Here is a 16,483-nt window from a genome sequence, read left to right on the forward strand (position 1 = left end):
AAGATACATACAGTACTGTTCTGAATATCAGTAAAAATTTGCTGAGATAGGCTCATCATTGGAATGGAAATATGTTTAAAGTCATCTTATATAAAATTTGAGAGATGTATCAGGTGTGTCAGGAAAACATTCTTATTCAGTGCTAAGAAGTGGCATTAGGAAAGCATATGTGAGAAAGGAATAAGAACTCACATGGTGGCACAGGCCTACATCCCAGCTACTTGGATCACAAGTTTCAGACCAACATGGGCAATTTAGAAAGGCCCTGTCTCAAAAGAACTGAGGATGTAGCTCAGAGCTGGAACTCTTGGGTTCAATCTCCAGGAATGCCCAAAAAAAAAAAAAAAAAAAAAAAAGGCTGGAAATGTAGCTCCATGGTAGAGCTGTTGTCCAGCATGTCTGAGGTCCTGAATTCAGTCCCCAGCATTGCAAAAAAAAAAAAAAAAGAGGAGGAGGAATAGATGTGTAGATTATGTCCCAGATCATTTGGGACATAATCCCAATATTGTTCTCTACTACAGATTATAAAGTAGCAAAAAAATAAGACTCGTGCTGGAGATTTCAGTTAGTATACAGTCTGCTTGAAGGATCGTTCTTTATTTTTTTTGGTGGGGTTGTATGTGGTGCTGTGGATTGAATCCAAAGCCTTGTACATGCTGTGCAGTACTGTACCACTGAGCTACATTCCCAGGCCCATTCTTTTCTAGGGAGAAAATTTGATTTTTATGTCCACTTTCATTTTTCACCATATAAATTCTCTGGAAGAAGTGAGGGGAGAGGGAGTATTCCTTTGGATTGAATTCTCTACAAGGAAGAAACAATAAATGGAAGAGCATGAAATATTGTGTGGAAAATAACTGCAGTTTTCGAAATTCTCCCCAGTGTTGAATGCAGTGCCCAAACTGCTATCTTGAACATTAGGAAGGTTGTAATTTGAAAAGTAGAGTAGAAAGACCATATTATGATTCTGTGTCCTAATTAAAGCTAAGCAAATCAAAGCTCTATAAAACCTAAAATTTTCCAGATGCAGCGGTACATACCTATACTCCCAGTGACTTGAACAGATGAGGCAGGAGGAGGCCAACTGCAGTAATTTTAGCAAGGCCTTGTATTAAAATTTTAAATATTAAAAAAAAAAAGACTGTTTTGTAGCTCAGTGGTAGAGTGCCAGTATTTATGTGTGTGTGGGTGGACTATAATATTAAAATATTTAGAATTTAATTTCAAATTATTAATTGTTAAAATATGCATTGCAAAACTTTTTCCACCCTAAATATTTTTTGAGTGTATAGTTCAGCAGTGTTAAGTGTATTCTCGTTGTGTGACTGTCACTACCATCCTTCTTCATTTTGTGAACCTAAGGTGTTATCATTAAACAACAACTGACTTATTTTACTTAACGTAATGTCCTCAAGGTTCATCCACGTTGTAGCCGGTGTCAGGATTTCTCTCTCTCTTTTTTTTTTTTTTTTTTTTTTGCAGTGCTGGGTATTGAACCCAGGGCCTTGTGCTTTTGAGGCAAGCACTCTACCAACTGAGCTACATCCTCAACCTCAAGGATTTCTTTTTAAGGCTGAATAGTATTCCTTTGTGCATACGCATACACACACACACACACACACACACACACACACCATATTTTTCATCCATTGAAGGACACGTCCATTGCTTGCATCTTTTGGCTCTTTATGAATAATGCTGCTACAAACATGTAAGTGCATATAGCTACTTTGGTCCATACTTTTCAATTCTTTTAAAATTAATTTGAAAAATTATGTTATTATTAAGATAGTAATGGAGGGCTGGGGGTGTGGCTCAGTGGTAGAGCGCTTGCCTAGCACGTGTGAAGCACTGGGTTCAATTCTCAGCACCACATATAAATAAATGAATAAAAGTCTATCGACATCTAAAAAATATATTAAAAAAAAAAGAATGATAATGCAGGGCTGGGGAGATAGCTCAGTCAGTAGAGTGCTTGCCTTGCATGCACAAGGTCCTGGGTTTGATCCCCAGCACCGCAAAAAAAAAAAAAAATAATGCAGCCAGGTGGCCAGGTGTGGTGACTTCAGCTGCTCTAGAGGCTGAAGCAGGAGGATGGCAATTTCAAGGCCAGCTTTGGCAATTTAGTGAGACCCCATCTCAGAGAACAAAAGAAACCACAACAATAAAAAAAAACCCAGACTGATGGGAAAAAAATCAAACCAATAGGAAATGGGCAAAGTACATGAATGGGTAGCTCACATAAAAGAAGAGATACTCAGCTTCCCTCATAATACTTCTGATGGGATTGTGAATCGGAACTGCCATTTTAAAGGGGTATTTGGTATTAGCTATCAAAATTTAAAATGCATGTGTCCTTTGACTCAGCAATCCCAGGAATTTGGCTGGGGGTTTTGGCACTGGGGATTAAATCCAGAGATGCTCTATCACTGAGCCACATCCCCAACCCTTTTTATCTTATTTTGAGACAGTCTGACTAAGTTGCTGAGGTTGCCCTCAAACTTAAGATCCTCCTACCTCAGCCTCCTGAGTCACTGAGATTACAGGTGTGCACCACCTTGCCTGGCTCACACCTGAACATTGTAGTGATTCTGTGGCCATGTTCAAAAGTGTTTATAGAAAAATGTTTAATAAAGGAAGCATACGTCTCAGTTGTAATAAAATGTGTTTGCATGTTAGTGAAGGTTGAACGGGTACTTAGAACTAGTAAAAAGCATTTTTAGGGTAAAGTAATTATAGTGATATTTAAATATTTAAGTGTTATGGTGGTAATCAGAAATGACTTTGGTGTTTATTTCTTTGCAACCTTTATCATCTACAACTGTCTTTCCCATGAAAAGGGAGAAATGTATTAAGTCTTTGCTGCTGAGTGAGTGGTTTTCTGATCATTGTATGCCCAAACAGATCACATGTCACATTTGGAACATGGTTTTCATTTCTTGGTGTTAAAATTTACCTCTGGAATTTGTAAATGAATTATGGGGGAAAACTTTGATTTTTTAAACTTTTTTATTTTTTTTGGTACCAGGGCACTTATCCCTGAGCCACATTCCCAGCCCTTTTATATACTTCATTTAGAGACAGAGTCTTGTTAAGTTGCTTAGTGCCTTGCTAAGTCTGAGGCTGGCTTTGAACTACTGATCCTCTTGCCTCAACCTCCTGAGCTGCTGGGATTACAGGAGTGCACCATTGTGACCAGCTGAGAACTTGGAATTCTTATGAGGGTGGTTTAAATAAAGGCCTGTGAATGTTTACCTGGTAGAGAGGTTTGAAAGATAAGACAGGTAGAAGGGAGAGCAGAAATGATGACATCATGATGTCCTTCAAACATTCTCATGTCAGCTGGAAAGGGAGTGCATCGATGTATCATAGTTGGAGAGGGCAGTACTAGAAGATGAGAGGTAGGTTTCATGTTTTTGTGTGTGTTTGGTACTGGGGATTGAACCCAGTGGTGCTCTCTTACTGAGATACATCCCTAGTCCCTTTCCTTTTTTTAATTTTGAGATAGGCTCTCACCAAGTTGCCAAGGCTGACCTCAAACTTGTCTCCTTTCTCTGCCTCCTGAGTTTCTGGGATGACAGGCATGCAGCACTGAGTCATGCCCATCTTTATTTATTTATATGTACATATGTATGTATGTATATGTGTGAATATATTTATTTTAGTTGTAAGTGGACACAGTACCTTTTATTTTTTTGTGGTCCTGAGGATCGAACCCAGGGCCTCATGTGTGCAAGGCAAGCTACCACTGAGCCACAAACCCAGCCTTTGCTCATTTCTTTTTAAACAAGAATAAGCTAACAATGAGAGTTACCCCAAAACTAAATGGGCTACCTTCATTCATTAGGGAGCATGTGTTTTTTTTTTTTTTTTTTTTTTTTTTGCGGTGCTGGGGATTAAACCCAGGGCCTTGTGCATGCAAGGCAAGCACTTTACCAACTGAGCTATCTCCCCAGCCCATGGGGAGCATGTGTATTTAAAAAGGCATCCCAGCTTAATGAAGGTTTGCAGGGCACCCAGATAGGCCACCACAGAAGAGAGATATGCCACTCAGATTCACGTGATTAGGAGAGGGCCCGGTGCAGGCAATTACCGATCTAGGTGAGCTGCTAACTTCAGCATGGTATTTGAACACTACGGTGAGGGTGAGAGAGGGGAGGGTGAAAGTGTCGTGTCAGCAGGGAGACCAGTAAGGCATCAAGTAGGTCCAACAGCAGGAAGCAGGGACTCTTTGGTGGACTGGCCAGAGAAACAGGGTAAACTCCTTGAAGCTGAGACAGGGGTCCAGTTTTCAGGTTGTCACTGAAGATCACAGCATCAAAAAACATTATTTGAAGGGTAAAGAGACTAGGCAGGATCATCAAAAATACTGACTTGATGCAGAGCCACTTCATGATTGAACATAGATATCTTATACATCCTGTGGCTGTGTGGGAATGAAAAGAATTGCTACTGGAGATCAGGGAGGATCTTGCATATGGAACTTCGTAATTTGTGAATTACGTGTACGTGTTAAGCGTGTCAATGGGAATGACTTCCTAATGTCTTGCTTCCTCCTCTTGCAGTTGCACACCTTGGCTTTACTCACCCATTGATCACCAGCCTATTGTTTTTCACTGGTAGCCCTATTTTCAAGGTAGAAAGTTAGGGCTGAGCCCCAGCCAGAGTTTCAGACTGATGGTGGGGCCTTAAGAGTTTCTGGTTAGATAATTCCATGCACTCCAGTTAATGGAAATTTCTTGTAGGAATGGAGTTCTCCAACCATTTATTAATCTCTCCTCAGGGAATAGAACTCAGCTTCTGAACATAGCCTTGGCCAGACCTCTTATAAGCTCTCTCTGTCTGAACTTCCTAAAACACAAGTTCCTCCCACCAGTTCCTACTAGCCCATGGATCTTACCTCAAAGTCATCCCGACTTTTCTATCATGTTTAGGCTCTGGAATGGTTCTGTTGCTTTTCAGTGCTACTGGCAGGTTTGGGTCTAGGTCTAGTATCCTGGCTCCTTGCTATCTTTCTTTTTTTTGTTGCTGTTGTTGCAAGAGATCGAACTCAGAGCTTCACATGGGCTGGGCAAACACTACCACTGAGCTACAATTCCAGCCATATTACCCTTACCTCCCTTTTTTTTTTTTTTTAAAGTATTTTTGTTACGCATTATAGCTTTAGGTAATCGCGGGGGTTCATTTTGGCATATTCATAAATGCATACCTTTCCTCCTATTTTTTAACAAAATTCAACTCCATTTGATATAGGATTTGTCTTGCAATAATTGGGGAAAATGTTTTATGAAAGCCAGAGGACTTGATTTAGAGGAACTAATACTGAAATTTGATAAATTTACATTCATACAGATGATAATGCTCAGATTGTTTTGTAATATGGGTAAATGTGATATAGATAATTCCAGGAACAGAAGGAATGTCTACCATTTCTCAGTGGTGTGGGGAGAGGTACACAGGAGTAATACCAGAGCTGCCAATAGCCCACATACTAATGAAACTGTAATTATAATCCAAGAAGGTGTGATTCACAATATATGCTTTTATTACATTCATGTATTATTACATGGTGATATTATTAAAATTTAGAACTATTTTCTTCAATAATCCTGTAACATGCATTTTAAAATCCTTGCACTGGCATGCATGAGGCCCTGGGAAAAGGAAATTCTTGCACTGCCACATTGCTAACCTTTTGTAAGAAAAATCAAGGTTTCATCAGACACTGATGAGGTTGTGCTTGTAAACCACAACTGCCAACAAAAGGAGCCCAAGGTTTTCAAGCTCTGGTCTCATGAGCTCTCTGCAGCATCTGGCACTGCTGCTGCTCTGCTCTTTCTTGTAAGCTTTGCCTCTTGAATTCTGAGACCCCAGAGTCTGGTTTTCTTTTTTCCTTTTTGGTTCTTCTTCCTCTTACTTCCTTCTCCCTTTCATTGGGGTTCTGCTGTGGATCCTCTTTTTTTTCAGTGTCTTCCACTCTCACTGTATTATTGTAAACTACGTGCTAATAACTCCTAGGTACTCATTTCTTTTTCTTTTTTTTTTTGGTCCTGGAGGTTGAACTCGGGCACTTTACCACTGAGCTACATACCCAGCCCTTCTTATTTTTTATTTTTGGATAGGGTTAAATTGTTGAGTCTGACCTCAAACTTGGGACTCCTATGTTGCTGGATTTACAGGTGTGAGCCAGTGTGCTGGCTAGATACCCAGTTCTGGTGCCAGCATGTCTTTTGAGCTGGAGGCCTTTATCCTTTATGACATTCTAGATACCTCGGGCACCTTTTAAGACCTTCTCTTTACTTTTAGGGTTCTCTGTGTGTGTGTTTATTTTAAATTTTTTTGGTTTTTTGTTTGTTTGGTACCGGGGATTGAACCCAAGGGCACTTTACCTCTGAGCTACATTCCCAGCCTTTTTGGTTGTTGTTGTTGTTTTTTCTTTTGTTTGACACCAGGGAATTGAGCTTAGCACTGAGCCACACCCTGGCCCTTTTTAAATATTTTTGTTTGTTTTTTTCTACAATCCCACAGTGCTGGGGATTCGAACCCGGGCCTTGTGCATGCTAGGCAAGCACTCTATGAGATGGGCTATATCATCAGCATCTTTTTTTATATTTTTATTTAGAGAGAGGATCTCATTGAGTTGCTTATGCCTTGCTGTTGCTGAGCCTGGGTTTGAACTTATGATCCTCCTGCCTCAGCCTCCCAAGCCGCTGGGATTAAAGGTGTGCACCACCATGCCCGGCTCCCCTTTTGGGTTTTTTTATTTTGAGACAGGGTCTTGGTAAGTTGCTTTGGCCTGGCTAAGTTGCTGAGGCTGGCTTCAAACTTTTGATCCTTCAGTCGCAACCTCCGAATAGTTGGGATTATAGGTGCTTACCACTGCTCCAAGTTTTCGTAAAGAAATTTTATTAAAGTCTTCTCAATGCTTTTTTTCCCCCCTAGATCTCACATTTTGCATTCTGGCTGTCTTATAATGAGTGATACTTTGATGTTAGATGCCATTGGTCGAAGAGTTGAACTAAATGGAGAACATGGAACAGTGCGTTTTTCTGGCATTGTCCCGCCTGTGGCAGGTAAGTGGTATGTGTGTGTGTGTGTGTGTGTGTGTGTGTGTTGCAGTTTTTTTCTATGTAGGCGTCTGAGCACTCTTTTTTTGGTACCGGGTATTCAACTCCTGTAGGGGGGGAATAACCACTGAGCAACATTCCCAGCCCTTTTTTGTATTTTATTTACAGACAGGGTCTCACTGAGTTGTTTAGCATCTCGTTGAGTTTCTGAGGCTGACTTTGAACTCCAGATCCTCCTGCCTCAGCCTCCTCAGCAGCTGGGATTACAGGTGTGTACCACCACACCCAGCTCAGTAGCATTTTTTAGTATCAGTTTTGAGGAAATCAACAACCAATTGTAGATACTTTATACATAGCAGTTTTATTTGGCTGACAAATGTCATGTAGTACACATGGTTTTGTTTAATTATATGCTATTATTTAGTACTTCTGTTTTATATTAAATCAACCATAAAATGTTGTCTCAAGAAATTCTAGGGCTGAGGATGTAGCTCAGTGGGTAGAGTGCTTGCCTTGCAAGCACTGAGGCCCTGGGTTCGATCCCCAGCACCAAAAAAAAAAAAAAAAAAAAAAAAAAGAAATTCTAAAATACCAAGTCTTGAATTTTCATAATTTGCTACTCAAAAAATAAGTAATTTTTTTATAAAAGTCCTTTGCCATTAATCCATATGTACGTGTAAATTGTAATACATAATACATTGTAAATTATTATAATTAATACATTGTAAATTGATATACATACAATTTTTTGTTACCTATTTTCATATATTTGATGTATACTTACCTGTTTCTATAAAAGCATTTTACTTGGCTTTTTTAATAGTTAATTCTTCACTTTTGAACATTGCTTTCTAGGTTTTTACTTTTGTAACACATACTTATTCGCACCTCTTAGTCAGTCAGTGAATATTTGAGTATTTTCTATATATTCTGAACTGGCCTGAGTGGGTACAGGGAGACTCAGTGATAAACTTAGACCAGAGGTTCTCAGTGTGTGGCCCCTAACTAGAATCAGTTCAAGTTCATCTGATTGTTAGAAATATAGGTGCTTGGGCTGGGGAGATAGCTCAGTTGGTAGAGTGCTTGCCTTGCAAGTACAAGGTCCTGAGTTCAATCCCCAGCACTGCCGGGAAAAAAAAAAAAAAAAAAGAAAAGAAAAGAAATGTAGGTTCTTGGGCTTCACCCTATATCTAATGAATCTACTCTGAGAGGAAAGCCCAGCAATTTTGTGTTTTAAGAAGTTATCCAAAGCCAGGCATGGTGGTACATGCCTCTAATTCCAGTTTTGCAAGAGACTGGGGAGGATTGTAAGTTCAAGGCCAGCCTCAGCAACTTAGGAAGACCTTGTCTTAAAATTAAAAGGACTGAGGAGGTAGCTCAGTGGTAGGGTGTCCTTGGGTTTTATTCCTAGTACTGCTCAAAAAAAGTTGTTCTCCAGGACTGGGGTTATAGCTCAGAGGTAGAGTGCTTGCCTTCATGCACAAGACCCTGGATTATTTGACCCTCAGCATCACAGTATTTAAAAGTACAGCCTTCCAGAAGATTTTTATGTGCACTAAGTTGTTTTGGGGGGAAGTAGGGGTAACTAGGGGGTTGAACTCAAGGGCCCTCAACCACTGAGCCACATCCCCAGCCCTGTTTTGTATTTTATTCAGAGACAGGTCTCACTGAGTTGCTTAGTGCCTTGTTGCTGAGGCTGACTTTGAACTTGCAATCCTCCTGCCTCAGCCTCCTGAGCAGCTGGGATTATAGGCATGTGCCACTGCACCCAGCTATGCACTGTTTTAATTTGAACCCCTACGTAGATCAATGGTGCCTGCCTTCATGAATATTGCCACGGAAGTCTTTATAAACAAGTATGTAAAATGGAAAAGTGGTCCCCCCTTCTTTTCCCATTTGACTGGGATTATTGGTAAATGGGAAGAGAAATAACATTTAAAATAATAATGACTGTGTGCCAGGTACTGTCACGTATGCTCTTGTTTTTTTTCCCCCTTGATGGACCTTTATTTTGTTCATTTATTTATATGTGGTGCTGAGGATCAAACCCAGTGCCTCACATATGTGAGGCAAGTGCTCTACCACTGGCTACAACCCCAACCCACTATTTTGAATATTATAGTAACAACCCTAATATATGGATGTTAGTAGTCCCATGTTTACAGATGAAGAGACCAAGTCTCAGATCTCAAAGCTTCCAAATAGCAGAGCTCAAGTGTGAGTCTGTGCTTCAGAACCCTTGCCATTTCTACTCTGTTGCTTTCCAAGAACATCCATATTCTCTAGATATATTTTATAGCCAAATTGCCATCTGCAGACTTGGAAATTTTTAATACCCAAGTTCTTTGGGAAGCAGAATGGGGTAGAGATTTACATTCAGAAAGCTTAATGTTCAGAAAGCTCATTAGGAAATACTCTGGAACCAGTACTCATGGAAGGATTGGGCAGAAGAAGGTGGACTGTGGTGGTCTCAACAAAGGGAACACTGAAGTTAGAGGTCATTGATGAAATCGTACAAAGACGTAGACAAACTGAACACACATTTAGTCATTACTCTCAGGGGTACTTCACCAGGTGTTGTAGGGCCATCGTGGCAGCTAAATGCATTGGTGTGTTTAAAGCACTTAGACCAGTTATTGATCATATTGTTAGCTATTGTTATAAGTAAGCATTTGAAAAATTAGGAAAAAATTCTAATGTTTTACAAATGGATTCTTGTGGTTGGAGATACAATTTCCTATGATAAGCATTCCTATAGATTGAAGAGTATTATGTGTTAAAACTGTTTAGATGGAAGTAAAGATGGGCTGCTAATGACCATGAAGTTCTGCCACATGCCACAAAGATGGATCTCATCAGAGAATGTAGATGTGCAAGAATTAGTACGTGTATACAATTGCATTTCTGTAATGTTCAGAACTAATCTATGATGTTAGAAGCCAGAACAGTGGTACCTTGTGGTGTGGTTGTCTTTTGGGAATGGCAGTGGGCATAAAGGAGGGGCTTTAAGGTACTAATAACATTCTATCCCTTAAACTGGTTCATGAACTATGTTACTTTGTAAAAATTCATCTGGTTGTTCACTTATGATTTGTGCACTTTTCTGTATGTGAGTTATGCTTTAATAAAAGTGTTCATTTTTAAAAAGGGGGGCTAGGAAAGAAAAAAAATGGGTTGCTGTGGGAGGCAGAATGCTAGTACCCCAAAGATGTCCCCAAAACCTGTGGTTTGCTCGGCTACATGCAGGTGGGGTTAGGGTTGCAGGTGGAATTAAGGTTGCTAATCAGCTGATTTTAAGATTGGAAAATTATCCTGGTTCATCCAGGTGGGCCTGGTGTAATCACAGGAAGCATTAGAAGAAGAAGAGGAGGCAGAAGAGTCATTGTCAGTGAAGAGATGTAGGGATGATTCACTAGCCACATCTCACCTTGAACATGAAGATGGTCACAAGTCAGGGGTGTGTGCATCCTCTACAGCTGTGAGAGTTACCCTGGTATGGTATGGAAGCTGTCAAGAGTGTAAGATTCATTCAGCACTTCTGGTCTGTTTTTTGAAAATGTCAAATAGAGAGGCCATAGTCTGGGGTCCAGACTGGGGTCCAGTAGAGAGGCCATAGTCTGGGGTCCAGAGGTACTCATTGCTACTAGGCTGGTCATTGTTTCTAGGTCTTAGTGAACAGAGATGTATCTGAAGGATTACTTCTTAGAAGTAGAATAGATTTAAGGAGGGTTTGCACGTATTACTAAAAGTTTTCAAATGTAGAGAAAAGAATAGTATAATGAACACCTGTATATATATATACTTGTCATGTTGATTTAACAATTGTTAGCATTTTGCCATATTTGCTTCATCTCTTCTTTATGCTTAACTTTTTGTTGTTGTTGTTATTACTGGGGATTAAACCCAGGGATGATCAGCCACTGAGCTACATCCTTAGCCCTTTTTTATATTTTATTTAGAGACAGGGTGTCACTGAGTTGTCTAGGGCCTCGCTAAGTTGCCAAGACTTTCTTGAAGTTGCAGTCCTCCTGCCTTAGCCTTCCTGGTCACTGCGATTACAGGCATGTGCCATTACTTCCTGTGTTGCTTAACATTTTAAATTATATACATAGTGGAACTCATCCCTGAATTCTCACTGTACTAAAAAATAAGAACATTTTCTTACAAAATAGTATGTACATGTTAAATTTTGATTCATGTTTTCCATGGGTGAACAGAGGCCTTTTAAATCATTGAGCTCAGATTATTAAAAAAGCTTTGCTCTTTTTTTTCTTTTAAATATTTGTAGTTGTAGATGGACACATTACCTTTATTTATTTATTTATGTGGTGCTGAGAATTGAATTCAGTGCCTCACACATGCTAGGCAAGTGCTGTACCACTGAGCCACAACCCCAGCCCCGCCCCCCCTTTTTTTTAAACTTTCCTCTTATTAACCTCTTGGTCTTGTTCTTGAAGATTAGTCCCAAAGTGGAGTATGTCTGTTCTTTAAAATGGGTAGTTACATGGACCTGCTTTTATGCCGTCAAAATTCTTTATTAACTTTAGATGTGAGTAACTTGTGTCATAAGAAAAAATCTCTATCAGATGCTTATTCTACCATTTCCTGTTGTAACACACTTTTTTCACAATAAATGTTTATAATTTTAGCATTTATTTATCTACTATTGTTTTTTGACATTATGAGCTGAGTTATATTGCCAGTACTTTTAAAAACAACATTCATTGATTTTATTTTATTGTGGTTTTATTTTTTTGTTGTTGTTGTTCCAAAGTTTTTAACGTCCTTCTTTTTCATGGTTTTTATTGAAATAGTAATACCTAGAGCAGGCGCAGTGGCACATGCCTGTAATCCTAGCAACTCGGGAGGATGGCAAGTTTGAGACCAGCTTCAAAATAAAAAGGACTAGGGGTATAGCTCAAGGTAGTCCATACCTGGGTTTGATTCTTAGTGACAAAAACAGAGTACTTCTGAAGAGACACACGTGATCTGGTAATAAATCCCTACACACCACAGTGCTCTTCTTTTAGCATTTTGATACAACTTTCAGATAAATCATACCTTTATCTGGATTTTTTTTTTCCTAACCTTTATCTTTCTGCCTTCTACCAGAGCAAACGAGGTGTTTGCTTAAATGTGGCAATGGTATGAGATGGCAGAAACAACTAAATGGCTATTGTCTAGAGGAGCATAGACATATTATGCCTGACCAAAGCCTTTGCCTTTGGTAGACAGATTCTACCAGAGAATGGTAAATGATGATATTTATATGAAAAATTATGACTACTGTAATTAAGTAGCTAATATTTTAATTAATTTCAGAACTCATTGGTAACTTATTACTGGGATGCAGCCCCACTTAAACTTTGTAGCAACTTTTATTACAGACATTTGGTTATTTCTAATTAATGTCTAACCTAAAATTTTCTAGTTTCAATTATCCTTTTTATACTTCACAGATGCAAAATGTTTGGTTCTCAGGTGTTAACTTGTTTAGGCTTTAAACAGATGTGTTCCCAAAAGAGAAATCCTTCTCTTGCAAGTTAGTGCCATTTCTGAGGCCCACAGATGTGCTGAAGTGAGTGGCCCTTTATTATGTCAGAGGGCTGTATGAGGATTCTGTGAACTAATGTGTGCAAAGCCCTTAAGCCATAGCTAACAGTACAAATAGTTTTAAGTGTTAGAGATTATTACTGTTTTTGTTGTTATTGTGAATTAACAAAGTACTCCTTTCTCAAGATCCCTTTTTTTTTTCATTTGTAGGAAAATCACCATTTTTTTTTTTTTTTTTTAAGAGCTTGATGCTTTGTTACCATCTGTCAGCAAATTGAGTTAGTAAATAGAGATCTACAGTGTATGGCTCACAGAGACAGGATGTGTGATTATTAATTCTCAGATTAAGACATCATCCTTGTTCATCACGGCCTTCTATCTGAGATCAACATCATAGATTACCTGTCCTTGAGTTTGTTATAAATTTGAAATTGTTGTCATTTAATTGTAGTCAGAATTAGTTGAGACAGTGTCTCCCTGGGAAGGGAAGTATGAGGCAATGAGCCTGGACTGCTTGTTAAGATATAAATTCTGGGGGCTGGGGAGATAGCTCAGTCGGTAGAATGCTTGCCTTGTAAGCACAGGCCCTGGGTTCGAATCCCAGCGCCCCCCAAAAAAAAAAAAAAAGATATAAATTCTGTGCTGCTATGCCAGAGATTCTAGCAGCTCTGAGTTATGAATCAGGACTCCTCTCCCCACCCCCACCTTTAATTTTTTTTTTTTTTTTTTTTTTGGTAGAATCAAGTGTTCTACCAATGAGCTACAGCCCCAGCCCTGGGAGGCCTCATTTTTAACATGCTCCCTATTGATTCTGTCTCCTCATGCTCTGAGAAGGGTTGTTTTTATTCTTTAAGAAGTGCTAGTGTTCTGGTAGAAAATGAGATCACCAGAAAACCACATAGAACCTCTGGGCCCTCTGTCTAGCTGTGTTGCAGAACTGAGCTTTTTACCCTGAGCCCCTGCTGAGGCCTGTGTAAGTCACACCCCGTTTCTGAGAGCCCCATGCTCCTTATGCAGGGACTCCTGTGACAGGGGTTGAACTGTTGGCTCAGGGAAAAGGAAAAACATCTTTCCTAATGGATTGAAAGGATTCTAACAGTGGTCAAGAGAACTGCATCTTTGTGTGAGGAAGCTCAGAGCCACATTTTATACTTCATCACTCTTTTCTCAGTTACTCTCTTTGAAGGCTTTTTCCCCCTCCCCCTTTTTGGGAGTTTGATGACTTTTTTAAAGTGGGCTTTTTAAATAATAGATTTATTTTATTTAGTTTTGTATGTGGCGCTGAGGATCAAATCCAGTGCCTCACACGTGCTAGGCAAGCACTCCACCACTGAGCCATAATCTCAACCCTTGTAGATGACTTGATCTTTCAGTTTTTTTTTTTTTCCTTGAAGTGTTGGTGTTTTTTAATTGCAGCTCTTTTGAAAACATCTCATGTTATAGGTTATAAAAACAAAAGGCTGTCTTCAGAGGCATTGGAAGGTACTAAGCTTGAGACTGCTTAGAGTGGTGTCGAAACCAAGCTGCTTCATAATTTCCAAGAGCCTGAGGTTGTTTTACACTAACAATGAAATAACATGATTTCAGATATTGGAGTATTGAAAAATTGTTCTGACAGTGGGCTGTTGTCCATATTCTGAAGCTCTTGGGGTACCTCTCTGAGTGTAATTGTAGAAATTAACAGAATTAAATCAGGTAAGCAATATTGCCTAATGGGAATGTATAATCTGAATTTCTTGGATTTATATCATTTAAATATAGTTACATATCTTTAAAAACAACAAGTTATCCCAGGAGTTGGTCAGTGCAGGAAGCCAAGGAACAGAAGAAACAAGACGACAAAGGTTGGCACTGCCCATCCTCATCTTTTTCAGAGGTCTCAGTCCATAGCAGTGGGCTACATTGCTCTGGTGAGGGAGAACATCATGGTGGAAGAGGAAGGCAGCTCTGGACATTGATAATCAGGAAGCAGAGAAAAAACTTCTCTTACAGGGACGAAATATATACCTACAAAGCACACTCCCAGTGACCCTCTCTCCTCCGGCCACACCCTTCCTGCCTGCAGTCACCACCCAGTTAAATCCCTGTCAGCAAACTAATGCACTGATTAGCTCAAGGTTCGCATAACATTCACCTTTATAGTTTCTTGCATGGTCTCACATTTGAGCTTTTGGAAATACCTCATATCTAAACCATAACAGAGAGTTACAAGGAATCACAGTGAAAGGCTGGCCTTGTCCCTTCCACCTGCTTCAGCTGAGGAGTGACTTGTTCTTCGTCAGGTGAAAGATGGCCTTGGGAGGTGCTTTCTTCTTGTTAACAACCATCAGCTCAACCTATTCTGAGAGTTTCTTGAAGAATATCACCAGTTGTACTTATTTCTCACGTAATGGCTTGGGAGGCTGAGGCAGGAGGATCACAGGTTCAAAGCCAGTTCAGTAACTTAGTAGGGCACTAAGCTACTCAGTGAAATGGTCTCAAAATTATAACTAAAAAGGGCTGGGGATGTGTCTCAGTGGTTAAGCACCCCTAGGTTTAATCCCTGGTCCAGGGACCAGGATTAGAACACAAAAGATTTGTACGCTAGGCCTGGGCCGGTCCTTGTTTGCAGTGTTATTCTGGCAAGTCATGTGTTTTCCCTGAGCTTCCATTTCTTTAAAACAGATCATTTTCACCTGGCTTATTAACAGGTTCTTGGGAAAAGAAAGATGGGGCGTGGGCTCTTTGTGGTTTGTTGCAAGAGTTTTAATCAGGCCCCACGTCAGCCTGTTGGGGTTCAGCCTCTTTCCTCACCTTTACACGTGTTCTGTTCCCTTCTCCTGCCCCAAGCTGTGGGTGGCACTGACCCCAGCTATGCTGAATGGTTTCAGGTCCCACAAGTCCTCCGTTTCTGTCCTATAGCACTTGCACCTCCCTTCCTGTCAGATCTGTCCTTCATGGCCACTGGTGTACATGTCTGTCCTCACTAGAAAACTGAGGTGCTTTAGGGCAAGAAAATGTCTTGTTTATTTTCTTACTCATGTCTTTGTTGTCTATTTCCTTCTGCTTGCTCTGAGTTTAATTTTCTTATTTTACCTTCTAGCCTTTTGAGACAGATGATTTATTTTCATTTTCATATGACTTATGAATCTAAACACAACTTTTAGCTGCATTCCACAAATTTTCATGTGTAGTCTTGTGTCATTCTGTTGAAAATATTTTCAGGTTTACTTTGTGATTGAGGGGATGGGTACCAGGAATTGAACTCAGGGTCATTCAACCACTGAGCCACATCCCCAGCCCTATTTTGTATTTTATTTAGAGACAGGGTCTCACTGAGTTGCTTAGCACCTCACTATTGCTGAGACTGGCTTTGAACTTGCAATCCTCCTGCCTCAGCCTCCTGAGCCACTGGGATTACAGGCGTGCGCCATGGTGCCTGGCTGTGTTGATTGATGTTCTGAGCATAAGGTTAACTTGTCTATTCCCAAGGCAGTCTTTCTCCCCAAGTGTTGCCTGTGTGGTGTGGTTTCCATTATAGATCGTATTTACTTGCAGAGCATCCGTCTGTCTTCCTTGGTTACTCATTTGTTTTTTTCTTCTTCTAGGACTCTGGTTAGGAGTGGAGTGGGACAATCCAGAGAGAGGAAAGCATGATGGGAGCCATGAAGGAACTGTGTACTTTAAATGCAGGTGATCCTTCCTTTGCACTTGGCTTGGTCATTTGGTCAGATCCTGTTGAATCATTGAGTGGGAGCGATGGAGAAGCAGCTGCATTGTTTGGTTCATGGGGTGGTTATATGTACAATTTGGGATATTCTGAGAAGATACCTCTTTGATATGTGACTTAATCATGCTGTTTGTAGGTTTTCCTGTTTTCAAAT

The 16,483-nt window shown here is 40.0% G+C and overlaps 2 protein-coding genes across 4 annotated transcripts in view; one reads left to right on the top strand and one right to left on the bottom strand.

Moving 5' to 3' along the window:
- TBCE (tubulin folding cofactor E) overlaps positions 1–16,483 on the top strand; it is a 51,845-nt gene that overhangs the window by 3,933 nt on the left and 31,429 nt on the right. For all 3 annotated transcript variants that reach the window (XM_079106853.1, XM_079106854.1, XM_079106855.1), the window contains exons 2-3: positions 6,943–7,073; positions 16,208–16,292. In XM_079106853.1, the coding sequence (XP_078962979.1) occupies positions 6,943–7,073; positions 16,208–16,292 (216 nt within the window). The remainder of the gene's footprint in view (positions 1–6,942; positions 7,074–16,207; positions 16,293–16,483) is intronic.
- B3GALNT2 (beta-1,3-N-acetylgalactosaminyltransferase 2) overlaps positions 14,406–16,483 on the bottom strand; it is a 68,899-nt gene continuing 66,821 nt past the window's right edge. The window contains exon 12 of the mRNA XM_079106859.1: positions 14,406–14,567. Within this exon, the coding sequence (XP_078962985.1) occupies positions 14,544–14,567 (24 nt within the window). The 3' untranslated portion in view covers positions 14,406–14,543. The remainder of the gene's footprint in view (positions 14,568–16,483) is intronic.

The sequence above is a fragment of the Sciurus vulgaris genome, assembly GCF_902686455.1.
Source record: "Sciurus vulgaris genome assembly, chromosome: 12".
Taxonomy (NCBI): Eukaryota; Metazoa; Chordata; class Mammalia; order Rodentia; family Sciuridae; genus Sciurus; species Sciurus vulgaris.